Source organism: Helicoverpa zea, chromosome 31 (assembly GCF_022581195.2).
Source record: "Helicoverpa zea isolate HzStark_Cry1AcR chromosome 31, ilHelZeax1.1, whole genome shotgun sequence".
NCBI lineage: Eukaryota > Metazoa > Arthropoda > Insecta > Lepidoptera > Noctuidae > Helicoverpa > Helicoverpa zea.
Window position 1 is genome coordinate 12464338 of NC_061482.1, and position 20911 is coordinate 12485248.

Here is a 20911-nt window from a genome sequence, read left to right on the forward strand (position 1 = left end):
GTGTTTTAAACTTACATCCCATTTGGTCCCTTCACGTCGTTCACCATTCATCACTGACCATCCTCACGTTTCTTTCATTCTGGTTTCGGCACCAAGACCATGCTGCTCAAGGAAGTCCACGAATTGCCAGCGACGCGGAGCTCCAGTGGGAGCACCATGGTGTAGACATGTAGCTAGCCGGTATGTTTTGTCACATAGCATGGAAGTTATGTTCTATCACGTTAAAATTCCGGTTGCAAAAGGTACACAACTCTTCCTCGAAATTCGATTATTATGCTCATATTCAATGAAAGGCCGTAACCTTGAACTACCTGTATTTAAACGACTTTGTTTATTTACAAATAGAGGAGGAAAAAGACTGCCAAAATTATTATTTGGACTAAAGTTTGTCATCTCACTAATTTGTGCTACCTACACCTAGCGCCATCTCTTAGTCAATAGTGGAACCTTCAACTGCCTTACTTATAATGGTCTGCTATGAGGCTTGAATAGTCATGACTCCTTCGTTCAATGTACCTCGAAATTCAGTCTTTCGCTGTTAGGTGGCGTCTCCGAGCGATACTATGTGAAGCCACGCGTAGATACCTATCTGTGTAATCTAGATTCGACAAGACAGACTTACGGAAGAAGGTAGACTATGATCATAACTAGGATTAAATACCCCAATTTTCTTCAATAGCTTTTACGTCATAATCAGTTTATTGCCCTGGAGAATGACAGAAAAATGTTCAATAATTCAATAGATTTACCAAGCATTTTTTATTTTCCTAAAAATCATTATGGATCAAGTTAGCAGGGCCTAAGCCTGACTGGGCTGCGGGGTTGTTCGAAAGAGTTACCGCGGCTCTGGTTTAGTCAGTCTGACACTACCTACCACACTCGGCACCAACAGCGGGAGGGGTCATTTGATGATTTCCGATCAAGAAACAAGTTCGTTTAATCATCAATCATATAGGTAAAGTAAGTACCTATCTACCTAAGTGCATATGTCTGCTAGCCCCCTGCCCTTTACCAAAACTGGTTTTCGTGTCCCTTTGCCCTTCATATACTTACTAGCATGTCCAGTTTTTTTTTTCTGAAACAAATTATTTTAGGATTTCCTTGTCCAGTTTTGCTATCTCAATGGAACCGAAGAAGAAGATATTTTGTCTATTTTTGAATACTACTCTGTGGTTCCAATAAAAATGTTCATGTCATCTGATAAACACGGAGACTCCACTATATCTTTTGTTTGTTGAGTTGCATTTAACCATGTTACTGTAGTAATAATTGTTAATTATGGTACAGAAAGTGCTTGCGGCACTAATAACCGCATAAACAAGCACTGCCACAATCATCTGACCAAGATGCTCTGTGGCCAATGATGATGATGATGATGATAATTATGGTACAGATGCCATCAGGTGAACCTGCCCGAATCTGCTTAATTTTACCAGTCGAACATGAACCTTCAACTATTTAGGTAATGTAAAGCCCAGCCGCTTTTCCTCTCCAACCCGTATAGGTCGAGGTTCCACACAATCCTCCTGCAGCCCAGCTTTCTGGTTATGCAAGATGAATTAAATATTGGACAATGCAATTCCTATGTGCCATCTTGTTGCAGTAGCCAATCAGTGCTGCGTAGCCACCTGCAAGTTCCATAATTTACGTAAGTTTGTATCCTGGTTCTTAGACTTTATAGTCTTCGATGGGTCGCTTCTTTTTGAGCTTCTTTCTCTATTGAAGCGTCCCTTAAGAATTTTTTGATCTCAGAACAAACCGATATCACAGTTGGAATTCGTTCACTGTCCGTCTCTGATAAACTGCGGTCACCAGATAAAGACGAGATGATGAGATTAGCAGAATACATTTTGCTAACACGTGGGAGACCGGATCTTCTTCTTCAATCAATTTTTTGATGATTTACGCACATTTTTTTCTGTGTCCTATTTATTTGTTGTGTTGTGTCGTCGGCCCGAAACAAAAGCCTGAAAGCAGAGTTTTCATAATATGCCATTTTAATTGTTTTTACTTTTTTGTAAATACATATAATAATTTAAAATAATTTGCTTAGTAGTTCGCTTTCGCAGGCTTTTATTCGGATTATTTGTGGCTAAGAAGAACATGATGTGTAAAATATTTAGGTGGATTTTTGAACTCAGCAATGATGAGCGGTGAGGTTGAAATTGGTAGGGTTTTCAAAGCTTGTATTATAATACCCGTCTACTTATGCAGTTCTAATTAAGGAAGGTGTATACGAAATAAATGGTTCTTTCGCCAAGACATATAGGTATGTATTTTGCATCGCTAGCTTTAGATTTCAGGGAAATAGGTAAATAAAACACCAGTTTTATTCATAAGAGAAAGAGTACATTTAATTAATTTCAAAGATCTACAATATCATTGGTACTGATACATTGACCGTATATTGTATGACTTCAAATAGTTACTACGTCTAACATTAAAAAAGTCCAAATTTGGCTTCCTTTATCAGTCTACATCTCTTCATTCATTTTTTTTTCTTGATCGTTTTTTTCGGTGGGTACACCGCTGCACCATCCTCTTCTTCCAGTCTGCACCTCGCCGTCCACTCTACTGCCAGTTACTGGCTCCCTCTTGAGCAATATCCTCGCGGTCGTTTTCCAGTCCTGTCTTTCCCAAAGACATCATAAAAGTTTTACGAATATTTAGTATTGATATGATGACATACATGAAAAGTTAAGACAATAAGATTACGTGAGTAATAGCAATAACATTGCCTTAAGCAGGCAATTTCATCTAAGTAGTAATATACGTGTATATTACTAGTTAGATGAAAAAATGAATGAAATTAACCGGCGGTTCGATGCTCCGGCTGCTCGTCAGCTGAAGTCATCTCCCTAAGTGAACGCTCTACAGCATTCTCTACAATGTTCATTAGATTCTGAACATGAATTTTGCCCATCTCATCATTAGGTTCTTCCTCTTGCGTCCTTTTTTTTAGCAAAGCCTGTACCATCTCCTTAGTTACCACCTGTTTGTTGGTAACCCCAAACATCTTGTTGAATCGCTTATGGATGCAAGTTGGTATTTCCTCGTCTGTTATCTCGTAGATATACGCATCCATAAAGTCGAGGGACCCATCCAGATACTTGCTAGTTTTTGGGTGCATTTGGATGATTTCCTCAGTAACTTTCCCATAACGGATCATATTATTCAGTTTTGCATATCTGAATTTAATGCTGGTCCACTCTTGCTTGCACAGTTTTTCTGGAAAGATAAACAAAGTGTATTTAACATTTGTATATAATATATGCTATTAATCGATAAGTTTAATAAAGAACGCATGTAACATCACGCTTAGCTAAAATGCTCACTAAATGTTCTAGATGTCCTAAGAATTTCTATTTGTCCTAGCATATACGTGATCACCTGATCGCCAGCTCATTAAACATAATAGACTCGAAACTACCCATCTGTAGAGGCACAGCATAAACGAGCGAAACTTTAATACAAAAAAAATAACAATATTTACAGTCAATAAAACCTTTCGCACGTCGTAATCATAACAAATAAACATAAAGGAGTACAATGAATGACAAAGTGCCTACGTAGTGGCAGGCACAATGTAGGAAAAGGGGTATGTATACAAACAATACGACTTACGCGGCATGTGTATATCGCGGGAGATCCTGTCCCAGGCAGTGGTCACAGCAGCTTTGTACTGCGTCGGGGTCATCATGATATCCCTTATGTAGGTGATGGGATGGCGCTGCACCATCTTCATTATGTCCTGCTGGAAGGGCGACCAGTAGTTCTCCTCTGGACCAATCTTCTTCGCCATTTTAATTCAGATATTATCTCACTTAAACCACAGAACTCCCGATACGTCCTACTTCGAGGAGGCTACGAAGGGAATAACGCAATCGATAGTGCAAAAGCTGCGCAGCATCGAGCGGGGTACGGCGCCGCGCGCAACCCCTCATCCCTTCAACTCATCCCCTTGACCACTTTAGGTTAACCCAGTGACAAGCGGAAGCGGGACATGGAAAACAAAACCCACTGGTCAACGCTTCCTCTATACCAAATGAGCGTCGCCTTTGTTTGTAAATATTTCGCGCGGAGACCGACTAAGCGCGTGACTCATGCGATTATCTGTGGTCGGATTTTTTAATCTCGTTGAGAAAACTTTTTTGCTAGTATATCAAATAATCGCTGATTTCTATTCTCGAACCTAATTCTCATTTACCTTGAGATTTCATGAAATTAGGCAGATATTTTTATTCTGCCCTAAATCTGTATCATCAAGGGAGAATGCATTCACCTGCATAATATTATGACCGCCCGCTTCCGTAGCAAAGATACACCCTTAGAGCCTGCGCACATAGATTTACTGCGAAATATCAATTAATATATTCCTGGTATTGAAATACATAGCTCTTTGTATAGTGCTTCGTCCTCTGCTATGATACCGGAAAAATTAATCGGACTTGCTTTGAAATAATATTCATTCTACCTAATATTGGCTTAGTTTGGAACTTCATAATCAATTGACTAGGCTAATAAAACAAGTACCCAATAGGTATGCACCTGAAAAAGGCTTGCATACGGGGAAACAAAGAACAAAGGATTCCTAGTTATAGCAGTTGTAGACGTATATTGGGAATATTTTGCGATGTTTTAATAAACTGAGTACAAACCTATTTTCTTGGCAAACCAACTTTGTCAAAAGTTAATAGGTAGTAAGAATTCGTTATTAATTACCTAATATTATTTCGGTAATAAAATACCAGTTTATGGATATCACTGTCAAGTTGTATTATAATCAATGAGAACTTCATTTACCTACCTACCATTTAAAACTCCCAGCCATATGTTCCGTAATTTTTGCATTAAGGTTCAACAGGTAGGATACTGAGTAGGTTTCTTCAGAGCTTACTGCCTAAAGGAAACCGAGTTAATGACATAAATGAGAAAAAATACATATATATATGTCCCTGCTTTATACAATAAATCACTGAGTCCCAATAAAATTGTAGTTTACATCTCGTATTGTAATGGATCTGTGGTACCTAAGAGGGTCCTTCAATTGGGCAATCCTGTCTATAAATAAACTGGCCCACTTTTATATGATTCAATTAGTGTCTGTGTGCAAGTGTCGGGACCATTGTAGTCATTAGGGGGATACATATTGGTCACACGATGCATCTTGTACGCGTCGTAACATACCTACCCAGAAAGTGTGCTGTGATAAAAGAGTCTTTAAAACCTGAAGTCAAAACAAGTCCTTTCAATCGGCTAGTTAAGTTATTGTTTTCAATGGCTTCATCATGAGCCTATTAGTTTTTAGTCTCGTAATGTTGGATATTCATAACCATCATAGCCACAATTTGTGGCAATCGATGCCATTGCTTTCTGAAATATTATTGGTACCAAGTACGTATTGTTGTAGGTAGGGTAGTCGGAAGTCGGAAGCCCGGATGTCAGACAACTAGTCTTGCCAAACTGTATCGGGTTTCCTGGGTAACTGGGTTGAGGACGTCAGATGAGCAGTCGCTCGATCTAAAACACTGGTACTTAACTGCATACGGTTTGACTGGAAGCCGACCCCGACATAATTTTGAATTTTCTAGGTAGATATTGATAGCTATTGGAATGGAGTAAGAAGATGATTGGACTGTACTTATTTCCAAGAATAAATACCTAACTTTAGGTTCGATGGCAGATTCAGTTTTAATAATAGCAAGTACGTAACAATGCTTTAAGGCTTTAATTAATTGCTATTGCTTAATAGGATACCTACATACTTAATTTATTATTTAAAAGTCGTCAATAAAGTAAGCGCTGAACAGTGTTTTCGTGGCGCCTTAATGGTTAAGCACCTATGTGCTTCTGTAGTGCTCGTTTGATTTCGATATTCTAATCGGGCAAAAGTAGGAACAAATATATTTGATGCAAGTTACCACTTTTAAGTGTATTATTGAGAGAACCATCGTTGTAAAACCTTTACGAATCTTATATATTGTCAATCGGCCTCAAATAAGGGAGATTAACGCTTATTCCTTCTCAGTACGAGAAAACTCCTGTGTTTTACAGTAGGATAAAAAACCGGCCAAGTGTGAGTCGAACTCGCGCACGAAGGGTTCCGTAATAGAGCAAAAATGAGCAAAATTTCACGTTTGTTGTATGGGAGCCCCCTAAAATATTTATTTAATACTAGTTTTCAGTATTTGTTGTTATAGCGGCAACAATAATGCATCATCTGTGAAAATTTCAGCTCTCTTACTATCACGGTTCATGAGATACAGCCTGGTGACAGACGGACTGACGGACGGACGGACGGACGGACGGACGGACAGAGGAGTGAAAACAATAGGGTCCCGTTTTACCCTTTGGATACGGAAAACTAAAAACGACTGCTCGTTACGGTACAGCGCAACATAAGAGCAGGAATGGCTACAGTCTCCACCCTTAGAGAGCTTGGGCTTGTTTGGCCATCTTACTCAGATGCCATATTTAGCAAGTTTAGAATAATAAGCGACGAACGCCTGATTCCTTGATTTCAACGTTCTTTAAAAATAATTTCGGCACACCCCTGAGTATTCTATTCGCAGTTTTGTTTTTTTATTAACCAACGCCTGGAAAACGGGGGCCCGATTCTCCTAATTTTACTTAAGCGACATACAATTCACATTCGACTGAGATCCAATCACGACTCAATTACGATTGAAGCGTATTTGGCAAACCCACGGGGCAAACCGCTATTTTTTCTTTGAAATAAACGTTTTTATCCATTTCTGTCATTTAATAATTAATCATATTGTCTGCAAATTATTTACGATTGCAATATGATTGTAGAGCAAACTACCGTATAGACCAAAATCACCAAAATGGCAGACCCAGGCAGACCAATCGTTAAGCAATCGAATGTCGTTGGAATACGATTGGTTCTATATTAGTAGCAGAATGCCCGATATGGTTAAAACTACTATTGCGATTCGATTTCTATTTAATTTTGACATTATTAACTTAGGAGAATCGGGCCCCGGGTCTTCTAAAAAACTGTGCTGTGCTAGATTCTACTATTTTGCTACTAAGTGTGCGTCTATGCGGAATAGACGAATATTGTTAGAGTAAAAAATCAAGCTCATCATGGTACGGTATGGAGCTGACTCTGAACAACTACAATTTGACTGAATTCCAAGCTCATCTAATTTTCTACCGTGGAATCATGTAAAGAGTGTAAGAGTCCTTCTTATGAAGAAAGCTGCATCTAGCGAAAGCTTTAATTAGGGGCTCTAAAAATTCAATAAAAAGAACATCACTGGCTTGCTATTTTTTATTTAACTACTTAATTACCTAATTTACATAATTCTGTCTAGGTCAGAACAGCTAATAAATAATAAAAACGAGCATTTTCGGGAAACATAATTAAATAAAAACAAGCGTGAGATGAATTTGGCACTCATTTGTGAATTATGTTAAAAAAAATATATAAATATAGTCAATATGTCATTAAGATAAATTCATGATGATAAAAAATAATAATAATACATCGAGTCAAATTGGTAAAATCTAATGATTAACTCCTACGTTTTGTGCATTAGCTGGCGGGTTTTGTGCTTGGGGTGGGTTTTGACTTTGTGGTGCCTGAGCTCCCTGTTGAGCCTGTCCTTGAACCTGTGGGGCTTGTCCTTGACCCTGCTGAACTTGTCCTGTCGTCGACTGCTGTTGCTGAACTGGAACTTGGCCCTGGTTCACATTATTCTGTGGCGGTGCTTGACCTTGTGTCTGGCCTTGAGAAGGTTGCTGTCCTTGAGGTTGTTGACCTTGGGGAGGCTGCTGGAATTGCCCTTGGGGAGGCTGTTGGAATTGCCCTTGGGGAGGCTGTTGGAATTGCCCTTGCGGAGGCTGTTGATATTGTCCCTGGAGAGGTTGCTGGAACTGTCCTTGAGGCGGTTGCTGGAATTGACCTTGGGGAGGTTGCTGGAATTGTCCCTGAGGCGGCTGTTGGAATTGTCCCTGAGGTTGCTGCGGGTACTGTCCATGATATTGTGGTTGTCCCTGCTGGTACTGCTGTTGGTAGTTAGGGACCTGTCCTTGGGGCACTTGACCTTGCGGGGCCTGGCCAGGGGGGTAGAATTGTTGTTGTTGCATCTGCTGTTGGTAAGCTTGCTGGTGTTGGTAAGCGCGGTACTGTTGCAGCGCTTGGTGAATTTGATGCTGGGCTCCGGGGATGGGTTGGCCATGAGCGTCAACCTGGAGAAAAAGAGAATCTCTAGTAAGTTATTGATGTTTATTATCTATCAAGATTTGGTCAGTACTAATTACGATCCTTCCCAGTATTTTAACCATCTGTTGATTTGCTTACTAGAGACAGAAATTTTACATTAGCCCTATACAAGTAATGTCAAATTCCTATCTCTAGTAAGACAAAACAACAGACAGACAGAATATTGGAAGCGGATATATGCGGCCTATAAAGTATAGATAACAGAATAATCATAATAATTTAGCAGCAACTTGTTACACAGTTTCAACTATGAGTAATTAAGTCGACGTAAGGATATTGACCTCATTGAATTGTGATAGGTTAAACACGTTTTCTAAGGTTGTAGCGCCGTTCATGCGTAAATGGATGACATGAAATAATTTTGACGATTTATAAGCCTGCTCCGATAACACGATTGAGCAGTTTTTGGTGAAATTTATATGGGCTAAGATGAAACTCGAAGACAATGAAAAGTTAACATTTATGAAGTATTTACTCCATCAAAATAATATGTAGTTCTATTTTTATTTGAAGGGTAACTGGGTTGAGAACGTCAGATAGGCAGTCGCTACTTGTAGAACACTGGCACTCAGCTGCATCAGGAACGACAGGAACCCCACAGTTGGTAGAAGGCTTGGTAGATGATGAACCTTGTAGACAAGTATGTTAAAAGAAACCTACCAAGCCACGCTGTTGTAGATATCTCATCTCTTCAAGGCGCCTCCTCTCGTACTCATCATACTCAGATTGAGTGTAAATTTGGTTTTCTTCAAGAGTTTTCCATCCTGTAAAATGTAAGAAAATAAAGAATTATAATCACGAGCTGTAATTTTTTTTAATTACTCAGGTACTATTTTGCATGGTTTTTTTTAATCGGAAAATAACCGGCTGTTACTGAACCATAACCGACTTCTAGACTTATATGGACACATTTTTGATACCAGCTTGATTAAAAGACATGCATGCTAAATGTGACAAAAATACATAATTTTATATGAATTTTGATACTTGATCTATACTGCTTGAACTGATATAATGTGCAATAAAAAATCACATATAATATATTAGAATCAGAGATCACTATGTAGATGGATGGTGAGGAATACCTAAGAAAAGATGGATGGATTGCCTGAAAGATGATATGAATAGGAGGGAGTGAGTGTCAGTATGACGAGTGACAGGGGAAAATGGAAGAAAATTACATATTGCGCCGACCCCAAGTAAAATTGGGAACAGTAGGGCAGTAGAAAGAAGAAGATAATATATTAGAATCAACGTAACCAATCGCATAAAAACATATAGATGTGCCCAATAATTTTGCCACCCAATATAACATCAAGTTACCTTCATCCTGGTTAAACTCCGCCTTCTGAGTCTCGGTCATGAACTCGTTGAAATCGATCAGTCCGTCGCGGTTCCTATCGTTTTCCTTAAACACGTGCTCTCGCATTCTTTCCATCTCTTCAGCTCTTTCATGCAAGTCCTTGTTTGGACCTCCTGGGCCGTACAATTTGTCTAACTCCTTAATGAAAAGAGCTTTTACTTCATCAGCGTCCCAAACGCCATTTCCGTCAACATCTGTTGATTGTAAAAAACGAGATATGTTAGGATAGAAGGTTTAGGTTTGAAAATTGCGAGCATTTTCATACCAAACGTGATTGAGTTAAATAAGCTCACGTCTTTTAAGTGAGATCAGGCATAAACCAATTGAAAGTAAAATCAGTATTTACTATAAGTAACTTTATGTTGTTGATATTTATAGTTTAACTGATATCTATAGTGATTCTGGTATATTTATATTGGTATATTTTTCACATGAATTTAAATATTTAGAGATGTACCACATGCTAATAATGATATTAAGTATAGTACTTATTTTTACTTTAGAAATGATGCTCACTATGACAATTCACTATAAAAAATACAAAAGCTTGGCATGCTAACTCGCAAAAACAATAAAATAAAAGTTCTAGAAATAATAAACGGTGTAGAATGAATATCATGCAAAGCTTAATACATTATGACATGAAATATTTATTTAGAACTACAAACACATTCATTTTGATAGAATATTGCATGTAATAGGTAAATATTTTTAATAATTTATTATCAGAACAAAAGCACTAAAACATAACAACAAAAAAAAAACAATACAAACAACAAAACACTCAAAATACATGCAGGTATGTAAAATCCAAAATAGCGTGCGAAAAACCTCTGTGGAACTCGTTTTCTTTTTTATTATTAACGAGTCACCTACCTATAAAACCTACTTACTAATTCATTCTAAGTCGTACTTGCACGCTATGGATCTTACCATGCATCATGAAAAACACCTTTGGGTTGAAATCTTTTGAATCCATTTTGTCGGCGTTTTTCCATATCTCTAACAATTGATCCTTTGTCACGGGGTGGTGTAGCTGTTACAAATAAGACGGTTAATAAGTAATGTTGCCAGTTACCACTCACCATGCATCATGAAGAATGCTTTGGGATCAAATTGTTGCTGTTCCATATGATCCTGTTTCTCCCAAACCTCTTCCAGTTGTTGTTTAGAACCAGGGTGGTGAAGCTGCATTTTATCAAGGTCATTTATAAAATGTAAGATTTAGAATATTATAGTCAATTACTATTAATTGAAAGTAGAAAACCATATCAAAAATTACATGTGGAAAGAAAATATTAGCGGCCTTATCACGTTGCCGTCATATCGCCACTGTTTTGAATTAATTTCAACAACATCTGACGTAAAAGGGAATTCACATTATAGAGTTTCATTTTCCTTGAGACTAGTTAGTCATAACATTGTTTGAACAATGGAGGTGTGAAGGATGTGTAGGTACTATAACTAGTCACTCACAGGCTTGTGATGCTTGATAGCCTCTTCCTCTTGTTTAAGTTTCTCCATATATTCTTTCTTCTGAGCTTCTTCCATGCCTTCTACTTTCTGATGTTCATCGAATTTCTTTTGCATTTCATATTCCTATAAAATTCAAAACAAATAGGTAAGCGATAAAAAAACTGTTATGGGGTCATAAAATATTCGAATCAATGAACAAGTAATAAAATATGCAACGAGGCTAACCCGAGCCTTTGTGACATCGCGTGAGTTACGAGGACACCACGTAACATGTCAATTACAATACACAATTGTATGATGCTGTTGTAGAACTTGCCTTAAGAATGACGTCATACTATTGAGACATAAGATGAGAGTAACACTAGTATAAGTAAACAAAACATTTTGTATATGTAATCACCTTAAATTCCTCCTTCCGTTTCTTATCGGCAGCCTCTAAGTCAGCAGTAGTCTTCTTGATTAGTTTCTTCAAATCCTCAATTTCAAATGTGTGTGGGTTGTTGTGATCTAAATGTTCGTTAGTAGCGACCTTGCCTGTGTGTTGTTCCAAGTTATTTGTCAATTCGAATTGCTGTGGAAAATACAAAAAATCCCCTTAATATTTTTATGTAAAGTGATAATTGTAGTCTATTACTCACTATTGTTGCTAAGATATTTCAAAGGCCTTCATATGGTAGAGTTAAAGTATTGTGATCATTATCAACTTACCTTGGTTGCCAAATGACGGAGCCTGTCCAGCTCACGACGTTTGATTTCATCCAATTTAGTCCTGACATTATGGTTCACGAAGTCCAATTGTTCGGCAATTTTTCCAGACTGTTGAGTAAAAATAAATTTTAATTGTAATATTACTAACTGTCAAGGGGATAATTATTGTTCAAGGCTTAGACGGAACTTATGTATTGTGTAACAATTACAATACGATTGAATAGAATATAAATAAGTATTCTATAAGCACAATGGGCTCACTCTTTTGTGCTTTTGTTTTCCAAAAATAACCAACCAACCACCTATCTGTTAGTAGCAAACAATATAGGTACCTATCAGGTATTTGGACAATGCTGCAAATACTACCTGCACTGTACTTGAAATCAGTGTATTCAATACGAGAGATACACACATATTTATACTAAGTATTAAGTTAACTTTACAATCTAGAACATTTTATATCAAAGAACCACACAATTACACTGTCCTCTATCTCGTATAATTTATTCAAACGACTGCTAATGTTACAAGGACAAGTAAGCCCTTAGTGGATCAATAGGTAATTGTTATTGATTATTATAGAATAGATGGTTTCCTTATAGACCAATAAGTACAAATGGAGTGGAGGATTTATGTTTCCTTATAAGAATAATCTGCAGTAGCTTTTTGTCATTGCAGTTTTGGATTGTTGAACATTTAATTTATCATTCAATTGCTAGAAATATAGGCTAAGAATTTTCAGTTATAGGTGAATCATGTCAATGGCAGTTATTTTAGTTGGTCAACATACATACCTAAAGCCCACTTCGTTTTTCAAACAAAGGCATTTAACACTTTATGCTAACTAGTCTTAATCTTGTCAACAAAGTCCCCTATTCATGGTGAACATTTGTTTATAATCAGTTGCTGGCAATACTCCCTGTTGGTGAGTTGACAATAAGAGGCAGTGTTTCCAGCAACATTCTTAACGTCAACTATTGTTAAACTTTACTATTTTTAAGGGGCTTGAATGAAATAATGATAAAGTATGTGTAAACTCTCACCCGAACATCTTCTTCGTCAGCTTTTTCTAAGCGTTCCCTGAAGTCAGGATCACTTTCGAGAGCTTGGACAACTTCTTTCAAATACCTGTGATATTCCATGTACTCCTCCTGTGAACAAATTATAATAAATGTAATTCAGACATTTCTTTTTAACGTTTGTTTATGTAGTAGGTACAACACCAAGCATATTATTGTTGTAAAACAAGGAATTGCAATGCATAAGAACAAGTACATATTTTTTGCTACATGTACATGCTTTAAAACAAGTCAGACATGTAAAAAAATATGTCGTTGAATTGTTCACTTCATGAAATAGTTGAAAGAGCCGAATGAGTATTTTTTAACCAATAAACGGATCCTAGCAACATTTCTTGAAGTAGAAAGTCAATTCTACAATATAATTTTGGGAAAAAAAACCAAGGATAAGACATGTACTGAAACATTCACTCACAAAGTAGTAGAGACACATACATATACGATAACCACAACGCAGCTGTGCTTTTAGAACAGTGATTAATTAAGACACAGATTAGTCCTATTTAAAGAAAAATAAAATAAGCCACAATATTTTAAAACTTCAAATCATAAATGCCTTCATTATTATATGAATATAAGAAATGTTGGAACTAAAAGAAAATGGAACGCCATTATTTTTTACTGCAGTAATAGATTGTTTACGCTTTAATGTTATTTGATTCTGAATACCATAAATTCGCAGTAGCAAATACAATCTGTTTGTTTGATAAATATAATTAATTCTATGGCACTTCTTGGCTAGTACTGTTACAGTAACTCATCTTTAACTTACTGCATATGACTGGAAGATAAAAAAAAAACAAAGTATTTGTGTGCAGAGTACTAAATTTATTATGGAATACACATAATAAGGATACAAGATTCTTTTCATTCAAAAGTGTATGGTAGAGGTGTGCCTAGTTTGTGTTAATTATATAAATGCTACCTGAACCTGTTGTTCTACAATGTTACAAGTTTTAAGTTCACCTATGTATACCTAAATCTGCCATTTTGTAGTAAGTGTGGCAGACATTATTTCTTATAGGTTCAAAAATATGTAACAATACCAACTATTCCCACGGTTTCAACCACTTCCCATGGAAACTACCTTCCATATTCAGTTGTTTCATAATATAAGAAAAGAAGTATACTTAGATGGTGACTACTAGATATAGAAATCGCATAAGCTTGTAGAGGTAGAGGTAGGCATACAAAGCACAGCTGCATACAGAAGTTATTTATTTCTGGAATACCAGTCCTGTGGGACACTGAGTAAAAAACACACTACAAATGAATGAATGACAAATGAATTCCTCAAATGTTGTCATTCTATTTCACATGCTATAAATAAACAATTTTTATTTTTCTTTCATAGTGTTGTCATTCACAAGAATCAGCTAAAGGAAAGCAAACAATATTATGATGCATTGTTCAATCTCACAGAACAAGTAATACCAACTCATGTTGTCATAACATGGTTTTTTGTTTACAATTTTTATCTAAGAATTATTTGGTAATTGGAGATGGTGTTAGCAAAAAGCAATTCTCTGTGGGACACCCTGACTAACAATATTAGTCACTAACAATAATAATGCAAAAGGATCCATCTCATACACAATTAAGTTTTTGATTAGACCTATTCTATTCTATTCAAGTCCATTCCAGTTGTCCTCAGAGGACAGCCTCTGGACTTAAAAAAATCTTTCAGATGTCATATCTATTTTTAGTAGTTCTACTCTACTTGAAGAAGGAAAGCTTTTGTTGCAATACAGGAGTATTAACCACACAATAAAAGCAATGAAATTAAAAGACAACATATGCAACATTCAGTGCTTAGTTGCTTATAAGTACACACGCATATCTTTGTAAGTTGCTGTTGTTGCTGAGCTTTTCCTAGAAGGTCAACCGCTTCTATTTATATCACTTGTGAACTTTTGCAAGCTGCAAGTGTAGTAGGCACACAGTCTTGAACAAAGTACTTAATTATTGAAAATAAATGATAATAACTTACCAAGTCATCCTTCACTTCACTGTCCTGCTCATTGGACTTGTCCGGAGTCACTGGCGGTGCATATGAGCAATGAAGAATCACCAGGAGACACAAAATACTCGACAACCACCGCATAGTACCTAAAAACAAACCTTATCTTATTATTTGCGATTCTATTATCTATAACAGACACCTAATTAGCTACGAAAAATAAAAGAATAATAAGTGTAAGTAATTATTGTCTCTGATGATTTACTATCTCAATTAATTTATCATCACGTAATGCCTATAAATAATGGTGGAGAAATTACCAGGAAGTTAGCAGTGAAAGTTGCGGATATTAGGCATTAGAACACTCAATTAATCAATAATTCTGTCTTCAGCCATTTGCTTTATTTTCTCGAGATTCTTTTTAGCATAATATGATAAAGTTGTTTCATGTTATCGGAAATTAACTGCAGAATTATTGATTATTTACAAAAAAACATATATCGATCTCTAGTTAGCAAAACTAAAATTTTATGTAGTTTTAAACAGATTTAAATTGAAAAGGAACTATAGTTTAATAGGACAAGGGACTTACCAGTTAGTGATAAATTATTTTTTTAAACAAAACTAAATTAAACACACAACGCTACGGAAATACGGAAGAAGTTTCGTCACATTTGTTGAAATTGAAAGAAATAATCAAATAACATATTGACGTGTCCCAATCATCGCATAACCATGAAAGTAGAGATGTGAATGTGACTACATCGCATTGCGCACTCGATTGACGTTACTATATTGGTTAGACGATTAGTTCCAGTTAATGGACTTAACGTGACAAATTGCATTATTATTTAATAGTATTTAGATATGCGTCTACATACTGATAGTATGTACGATTGGATATTGTATCCACCAATAATGTTTCTTAAAACTGAAGATCTTTTCTGGTAAATAGGTAAAAACTGCACTAAACTATAATAAACTGAAATTCACATCGATTCGTGACAATAACAATATTCCTCTATCAAATGTAGATAATTTGCAGCATTAACGTAGAAAATTACTTAGCTAAATCTTTTTTGTAGGTTTAACGAGTCAGCAGGCGAAATCATCATACCGAAATCAATTCCTATTAAATATTACTACGCTTAAATATTATTACGCTGCTAATTTGTTATTCGATTCCTATTTAAGATGTTTAGTACGATTCAAACAAAAATAGATTCCTAGATATTATGAATCTGTGATGTAATGGTTATTGACAGATTTGACGTTAATGAACGGCCTTCCCTATTCTTATTTACCGTTTGTTTACATTTTTTGAGACGCCGTTGTCAACCAACACAATTTAATCAAACATTGACCAATGTTGTATGAAACTGAGCAATGAGTGGCACAATTACAATATGCGCCTGACAAACTACAGAAGTAATACGCGTTTGTAGCTTTAATATCACCTTTGAAAAAAATAAAACAAGATGAGGACTGTCCCGAAGTGGGTGAATAAAATTCACGAAGCCGACAAAGTAGAGTTTTCCAGGTAAAGCAGATTGTCTTAGACATTATTTAAATAACAACGTGCGTAACGTGGTGGTTGAAATTCAATTGATTGCCATAGTTTTGGTTGCAGTTATTAGCTTGGTACAGTACCTATTGAGGTTGTTTTCTTGTAGAACCGCCAATTTAATTTGTATTAGCGTAAAGCAGTCTATAGTAAAGACACAAATATATCTAGAGATTATCAGGAGCATTAGTCAATAATCACCAAACCAATGTAGGCATTGTCATTTCATGAAAAAGCTAAGTTTGTAGTTGGTAATAAGCGTTTGGTTTGGTCTAGAAATGCTATTGAAATGGGCTTTTGAGTGCCTTGTTACACAATTTATCCAATTTACGACTTAATATTCACTAAATATTGGTAAGGTTGGTATCATTTATAGGAAACTTATTTATTCTTGGAAAATTTCCTATTCCTATTTAAAACGTGAGATACCCAATGGGAATGAAGTATCAATTAAGAAAGATCAATGTTGGTTTTCTAATTTTATCTCAGATAGCTAAATTCACCATATTAAAACACCTAGCAATCTGTTTTGTTGTATTAAACTCAATTTGATATCATTTCTTAGTTAAGTATGATTTTCTGGATCCATATAATGAATGGAACTAACTGGTTCCAAAATGACTGGACCAATTTCGAAAATTATTTCCCTGTTGGGGAGCTACACAATCTGAAGTAGCAAAGGATACATTTTATCCAGGTATGGGTCTAAGTTCCCACCAGCCAAGTGAAACTGTGGGAAAACAGCTAGCATTGTGTAATAATAATAAGTTCACATACCTTTTAATATTCACTGAACAATAATAACACTGCAGTACAGAAGTGCATGTTCTCTCCAATCCAACCAACATATTCTATAAAATAAATTGCTCCAGTTCTGCCACTCCAGTTTAATAAAGAGGTTTGTAATCCCATTGTTTCCAGCGTCCACACAATATGCTTCAGTCCGGACGGCAGCCAGCTTGTAGTAGGTGCAGGAGAGAAGGTGATGGTCTATGATCCCAGAGATGGAGCTCTTGTCCAGTTACTCCAGGCTCACAAAGGTGCAGTCCATGTGGTGGCCTACTGTGGAGACGGCAAGAAGTTTGCTAGCGGTAGTGCCGATAAAAATGTTATCATTTGGACTTCCAAGATGGAAGGCATATTGAAATACTCGTAAGTTGATGAATTATAGTCTGATGGCTTATGCTTATTAATATTAAAGTATGCAAAAGTGTGTTTATTTATTTGTTGGATCTTAAGTGCTAAAATGGCTGACCTAATTTGAAGTTTAGATATAGGGATACTATTTTGAAGACAGAGGTAGGTTAACTTTAATGTAGGTACACTGTTCCGATGACAGTGCTTTACTGGCATGACACACAGATCTCACACAAAGAAGAGAGGATAAAAAGGGCTGATGATGTTCCGATAACAATGCAATCTATATATGCCTACTTCCTGATTGGCTCTTTGGTTTTACAGGCACAGCGAACCAATCCAGTGCCTTGCTTACAATCCGGTGACATTCCACTTGGCATCATGTGCTCTCACCGACTTTGCATTCTGGTCTATGGATGTGAAAGCAGTGCAGAAGTTCCGGGTGCCGGGGCGGATCACCAGCTGCGCTTGGTCTACTAATGGCCAGTACTTAGCCGTGGGACTGGCTGTTGGCGCAGTTTCTATTAGAGATAAAGTAAGTTTGTTTTAAAAAGGTTTACATTACATTGGAATGGAAATGTACTAGTCAAATATCTGTGGTTAAAGTATATAAGGAACTATTTGATGATGTCTGTGGAAGACTCAATACTAATTGACACTAGTGAGATGACGGCAAACAAAAGGGTATAGAATAATAAAACATGCTGGAATAATAAGCATGCATGACTTTTGTGAACTGTTATGTTAATAAAAATCATTCAGAGTTTATTTGATATAAACATAAAAATAAATAAAACATGTATTTTTCAGATGGGTGATGAAATATATCGCGTGACCCGTGAAGCTGCTGTGTGGGCGGTTGCCTTCTCGAAATCAATTCTGGTAGTCACTGACTGGAATGATACCCTGTCCTTCTATAACACTCAGGGTCAACAGATTCTGAAGGACCGAAATATAGGTAAAATTCATATAATTTGTGTGACTATTTGCCTAAAGCATGTTATACGCCTATTTCTAACTAGCTTTTCCCCATGGTATTAGCAGTGTCCCGGGGAAACAAACAACTACAGAATGTAGAATAAACAATAAATGACGACAAATCAACTCAAAATTCTCCCATGGCTTTATTTATGTGCATACTAGTAACTCGTTAGCGATAGGTATTTATCTGATGGAATCCCGAATAACGCTATCTAATAGACTTATAACAAAAAGATGCTTTGATCATTATGAAAATGGGAACTGAAGATTAGCGGTACCAAGAAAACAGCGACAGGCTACCTTTTATCCGGGATCAAGTAGTTCCCTTATTGGCGATAGACGAAACCTAGTACCATAGACTACGTACCTACGATATAAAGTACCTATTGATGATATAAATTTTTACCCTAACGATTTCCTTCATAAAATTCCAGGTATATCAGCACTATCAGTGACGATGCTTGGAGCCCTCGTGTTAGTCGGTGGCGTGGGCGGTTGGGCGGTGTTAACGTCGGAAGGGGTGCCAATATTGAGCACTCCTCAAGAGTGGGTATGGGATATTGCTCCGTCACCTTCTTTTAATAATCTGGTAAGTTTTCTCTATATATATATGTACACTAGCGACCCGCCCCAGCTTCGCACGGGATAACAGTATTTCCCCACTATTTAATGTATGTTATTACCTATACATGTAAACATTCCTCTTTAAACAGTCTATCTGATTAAAAAAACCGCATGATAATTGGTTGCGTAGTTTTGAAGATTTAAGCGTACAAAGGGACATAGGGACAGAAAAAGCGACTTTGTTTTATATTTTATACTATGTAGTGATGTACATTTATATTGTTAAATCGTAATTCAGAATTATAATAAAGCGTACCAAGGTAGCTTCAGAGCTTGCGTTTGTCTGACGATTTTGCGAAAGCCCACCGGAATTTGAGTATGCCTACCGAATTTTGTATTTCCCCTAAAATTATGTGGTTGCCCCTCGAATATCGGCGTTGGTGCTCTATTTTTGTTACCTCTCGAATAATGCTATGCCTCGGATTTTGCGATCGCCTCTGGCCTTTTGCGATTATTTTCAGATGTTGCTGTTGATGTTGCTGAGCGATATTATTTCTGATACAAATCCTGCTCCTGCATCTACATCATCTCCAGCTTTTGGTTTTATTTTTAACCGTCATCACAAAAAAAGCTTATTTAAACTGTGTTTAAAATACAATAACAAATTATTCTAGGCGGTCGCCTGCCAAGACGGGACACTGTGGTGCTACCAAATAGTGTTCAGCACAGTGCACGGTCTATACCGTGAACGTTACGCGTACAGAGAGAATATGACCGATGTCATCATTCAGCATCTGACAACTGGGAACAAAGTGCGCATCAAATGCCATGACAGGGTGCAGAAGATTGCCATTTATAAGCATCGGCTTGCGGTATGTATGACATAATTTTATCTAAAAATGAATCCGCTGAACCGGTAAAGCTGAAAATTAGAGGGAAGGTAGCTTTAGAAAAATGATTGTAATCATTTTTCAAAACGGTCAAATCGGTCAAAACGGGGAATCAGCTAGTCTACAAACAGTTACAATAAAAAAATCTAAAAGTCCATTACCAAATTAATTCAGTAATTACTATTAGTGCCTCGGTACAATTCTCTCAAACTCTTTCTTAACCCATACATAATTTGGTCTATGAAATAGTTTCTGCGCAGTGACATGCGCAATGTCCCTTGACGACAAAAAGTTTGGCGAGAACTATTAAAGTAAGTGTCTTGTTATATTCCAGGTACAACTACCGGAACGCGTGGTAGTGTATGAACAGGGTGATGTCGAAGGCATGCTATACAGGGTGCGGGAGAAACTGCCGCAGAAGACTGAGTGCTCACTCCTAGTGGCTACCAGTGATGCTCTACTTTTATGTCAGGTATACTTAACATCTATATTTCTGTTCTATAATAATAATAGTGTTAAGGCCCATTTCAGCCACGACGGCTGTTCTTATAAGGAGATCAGCCAACTGCACAGGACATACACTGCACAAGCATTTGCTTGGACTGCGGTGCACTCACTATTCCTTCACTGTCATGGCGCGATGTGACGGCAATCCGACACCACCGGAGCGAGGTCACAAGCAGGACCGACATTATCGTGTTCTCCGATGCACGGGTGTATCAATCACCAACTTGCAGACTACGGGCTGCTTCGTGAAAGTTTCTAAAACCCACGGTGTCGCAGTCATACTATGCTAATAGAATAAAGAGGAGACATGGCGGCATAAAGTATGAAATGAGCAAAAGTAACTCAATATCGCAAACGAAGTTGACAAGGTAAGGTGTTCGATTTGGTAACATGATATTATAGAGATCAGAGCCTTGGAAACGACAAACAGT

The 20911-nt window shown here is 37.0% G+C and overlaps 3 protein-coding genes across 5 annotated transcripts in view; 1 reads left to right on the plus strand and 2 right to left on the minus strand.

Annotated features, from left to right (window-relative positions):
• Positions 1-2335: 2335 nt before the first annotated feature.
• Positions 2336-4057, minus strand: LOC124645099. Its single transcript, XM_047184843.1, has 3 exons — positions 3625-4057; positions 2815-3228; positions 2336-2627 (listed from the first exon to the last, which is right to left on the minus strand). Exons 1-3 carry the CDS (start codon positions 3800-3802, stop codon positions 2572-2574), a joined length of 648 nt encoding a protein of 215 aa, XP_047040799.1. The 5' UTR covers positions 3803-4057; the 3' UTR covers positions 2336-2571.
• Positions 4058-7283: 3226 nt separating this feature from the next.
• On the minus strand, positions 7284-15585 carry LOC124645120 (nucleobindin-2-like). Of its 3 annotated transcripts, none has more exons than XM_047184868.1 (10): positions 15430-15585; positions 14868-14986; positions 12842-12949; positions 11799-11906; positions 11491-11661; positions 11091-11213; positions 10548-10650; positions 9575-9808; positions 8912-9015; positions 7284-8217 (listed from the first exon to the last, which is right to left on the minus strand). In XM_047184868.1, exons 2-10 carry the CDS (start codon positions 14979-14981, stop codon positions 7534-7536), a joined length of 1749 nt encoding a protein of 582 aa, XP_047040824.1. In that variant the 5' UTR covers positions 14982-14986; positions 15430-15585; the 3' UTR covers positions 7284-7533. The 3 variants fall into 3 exon arrangements, with proteins under 3 accessions (XP_047040824.1, XP_047040823.1, XP_047040825.1); XM_047184867.1 differs by lacking the exon at positions 10548-10650 and adding an exon at positions 10700-10802; XM_047184869.1 differs by lacking the exons at positions 10548-10650; positions 12842-12949; positions 14868-14986; positions 15430-15585 and adding exons at positions 10700-10802; positions 12165-12227.
• A 557-nt stretch (positions 15586-16142) lies between these two features.
• LOC124645170 (intraflagellar transport protein 122 homolog) overlaps positions 16143-20911 on the plus strand; it is a 47911-nt gene continuing 43142 nt past the window's right edge. Inside the window, exons 1-7 of the mRNA XM_047184932.1 lie at positions 16143-16377; positions 17323-17553; positions 17863-18073; positions 18349-18496; positions 18954-19108; positions 19758-19955; positions 20308-20445. Of these exons, the coding sequence (XP_047040888.1) occupies positions 16316-16377; positions 17323-17553; positions 17863-18073; positions 18349-18496; positions 18954-19108; positions 19758-19955; positions 20308-20445 (1143 nt within the window). The 5' untranslated portion in view covers positions 16143-16315. The remainder of the gene's footprint in view (positions 16378-17322; positions 17554-17862; positions 18074-18348; positions 18497-18953; positions 19109-19757; positions 19956-20307; positions 20446-20911) is intronic.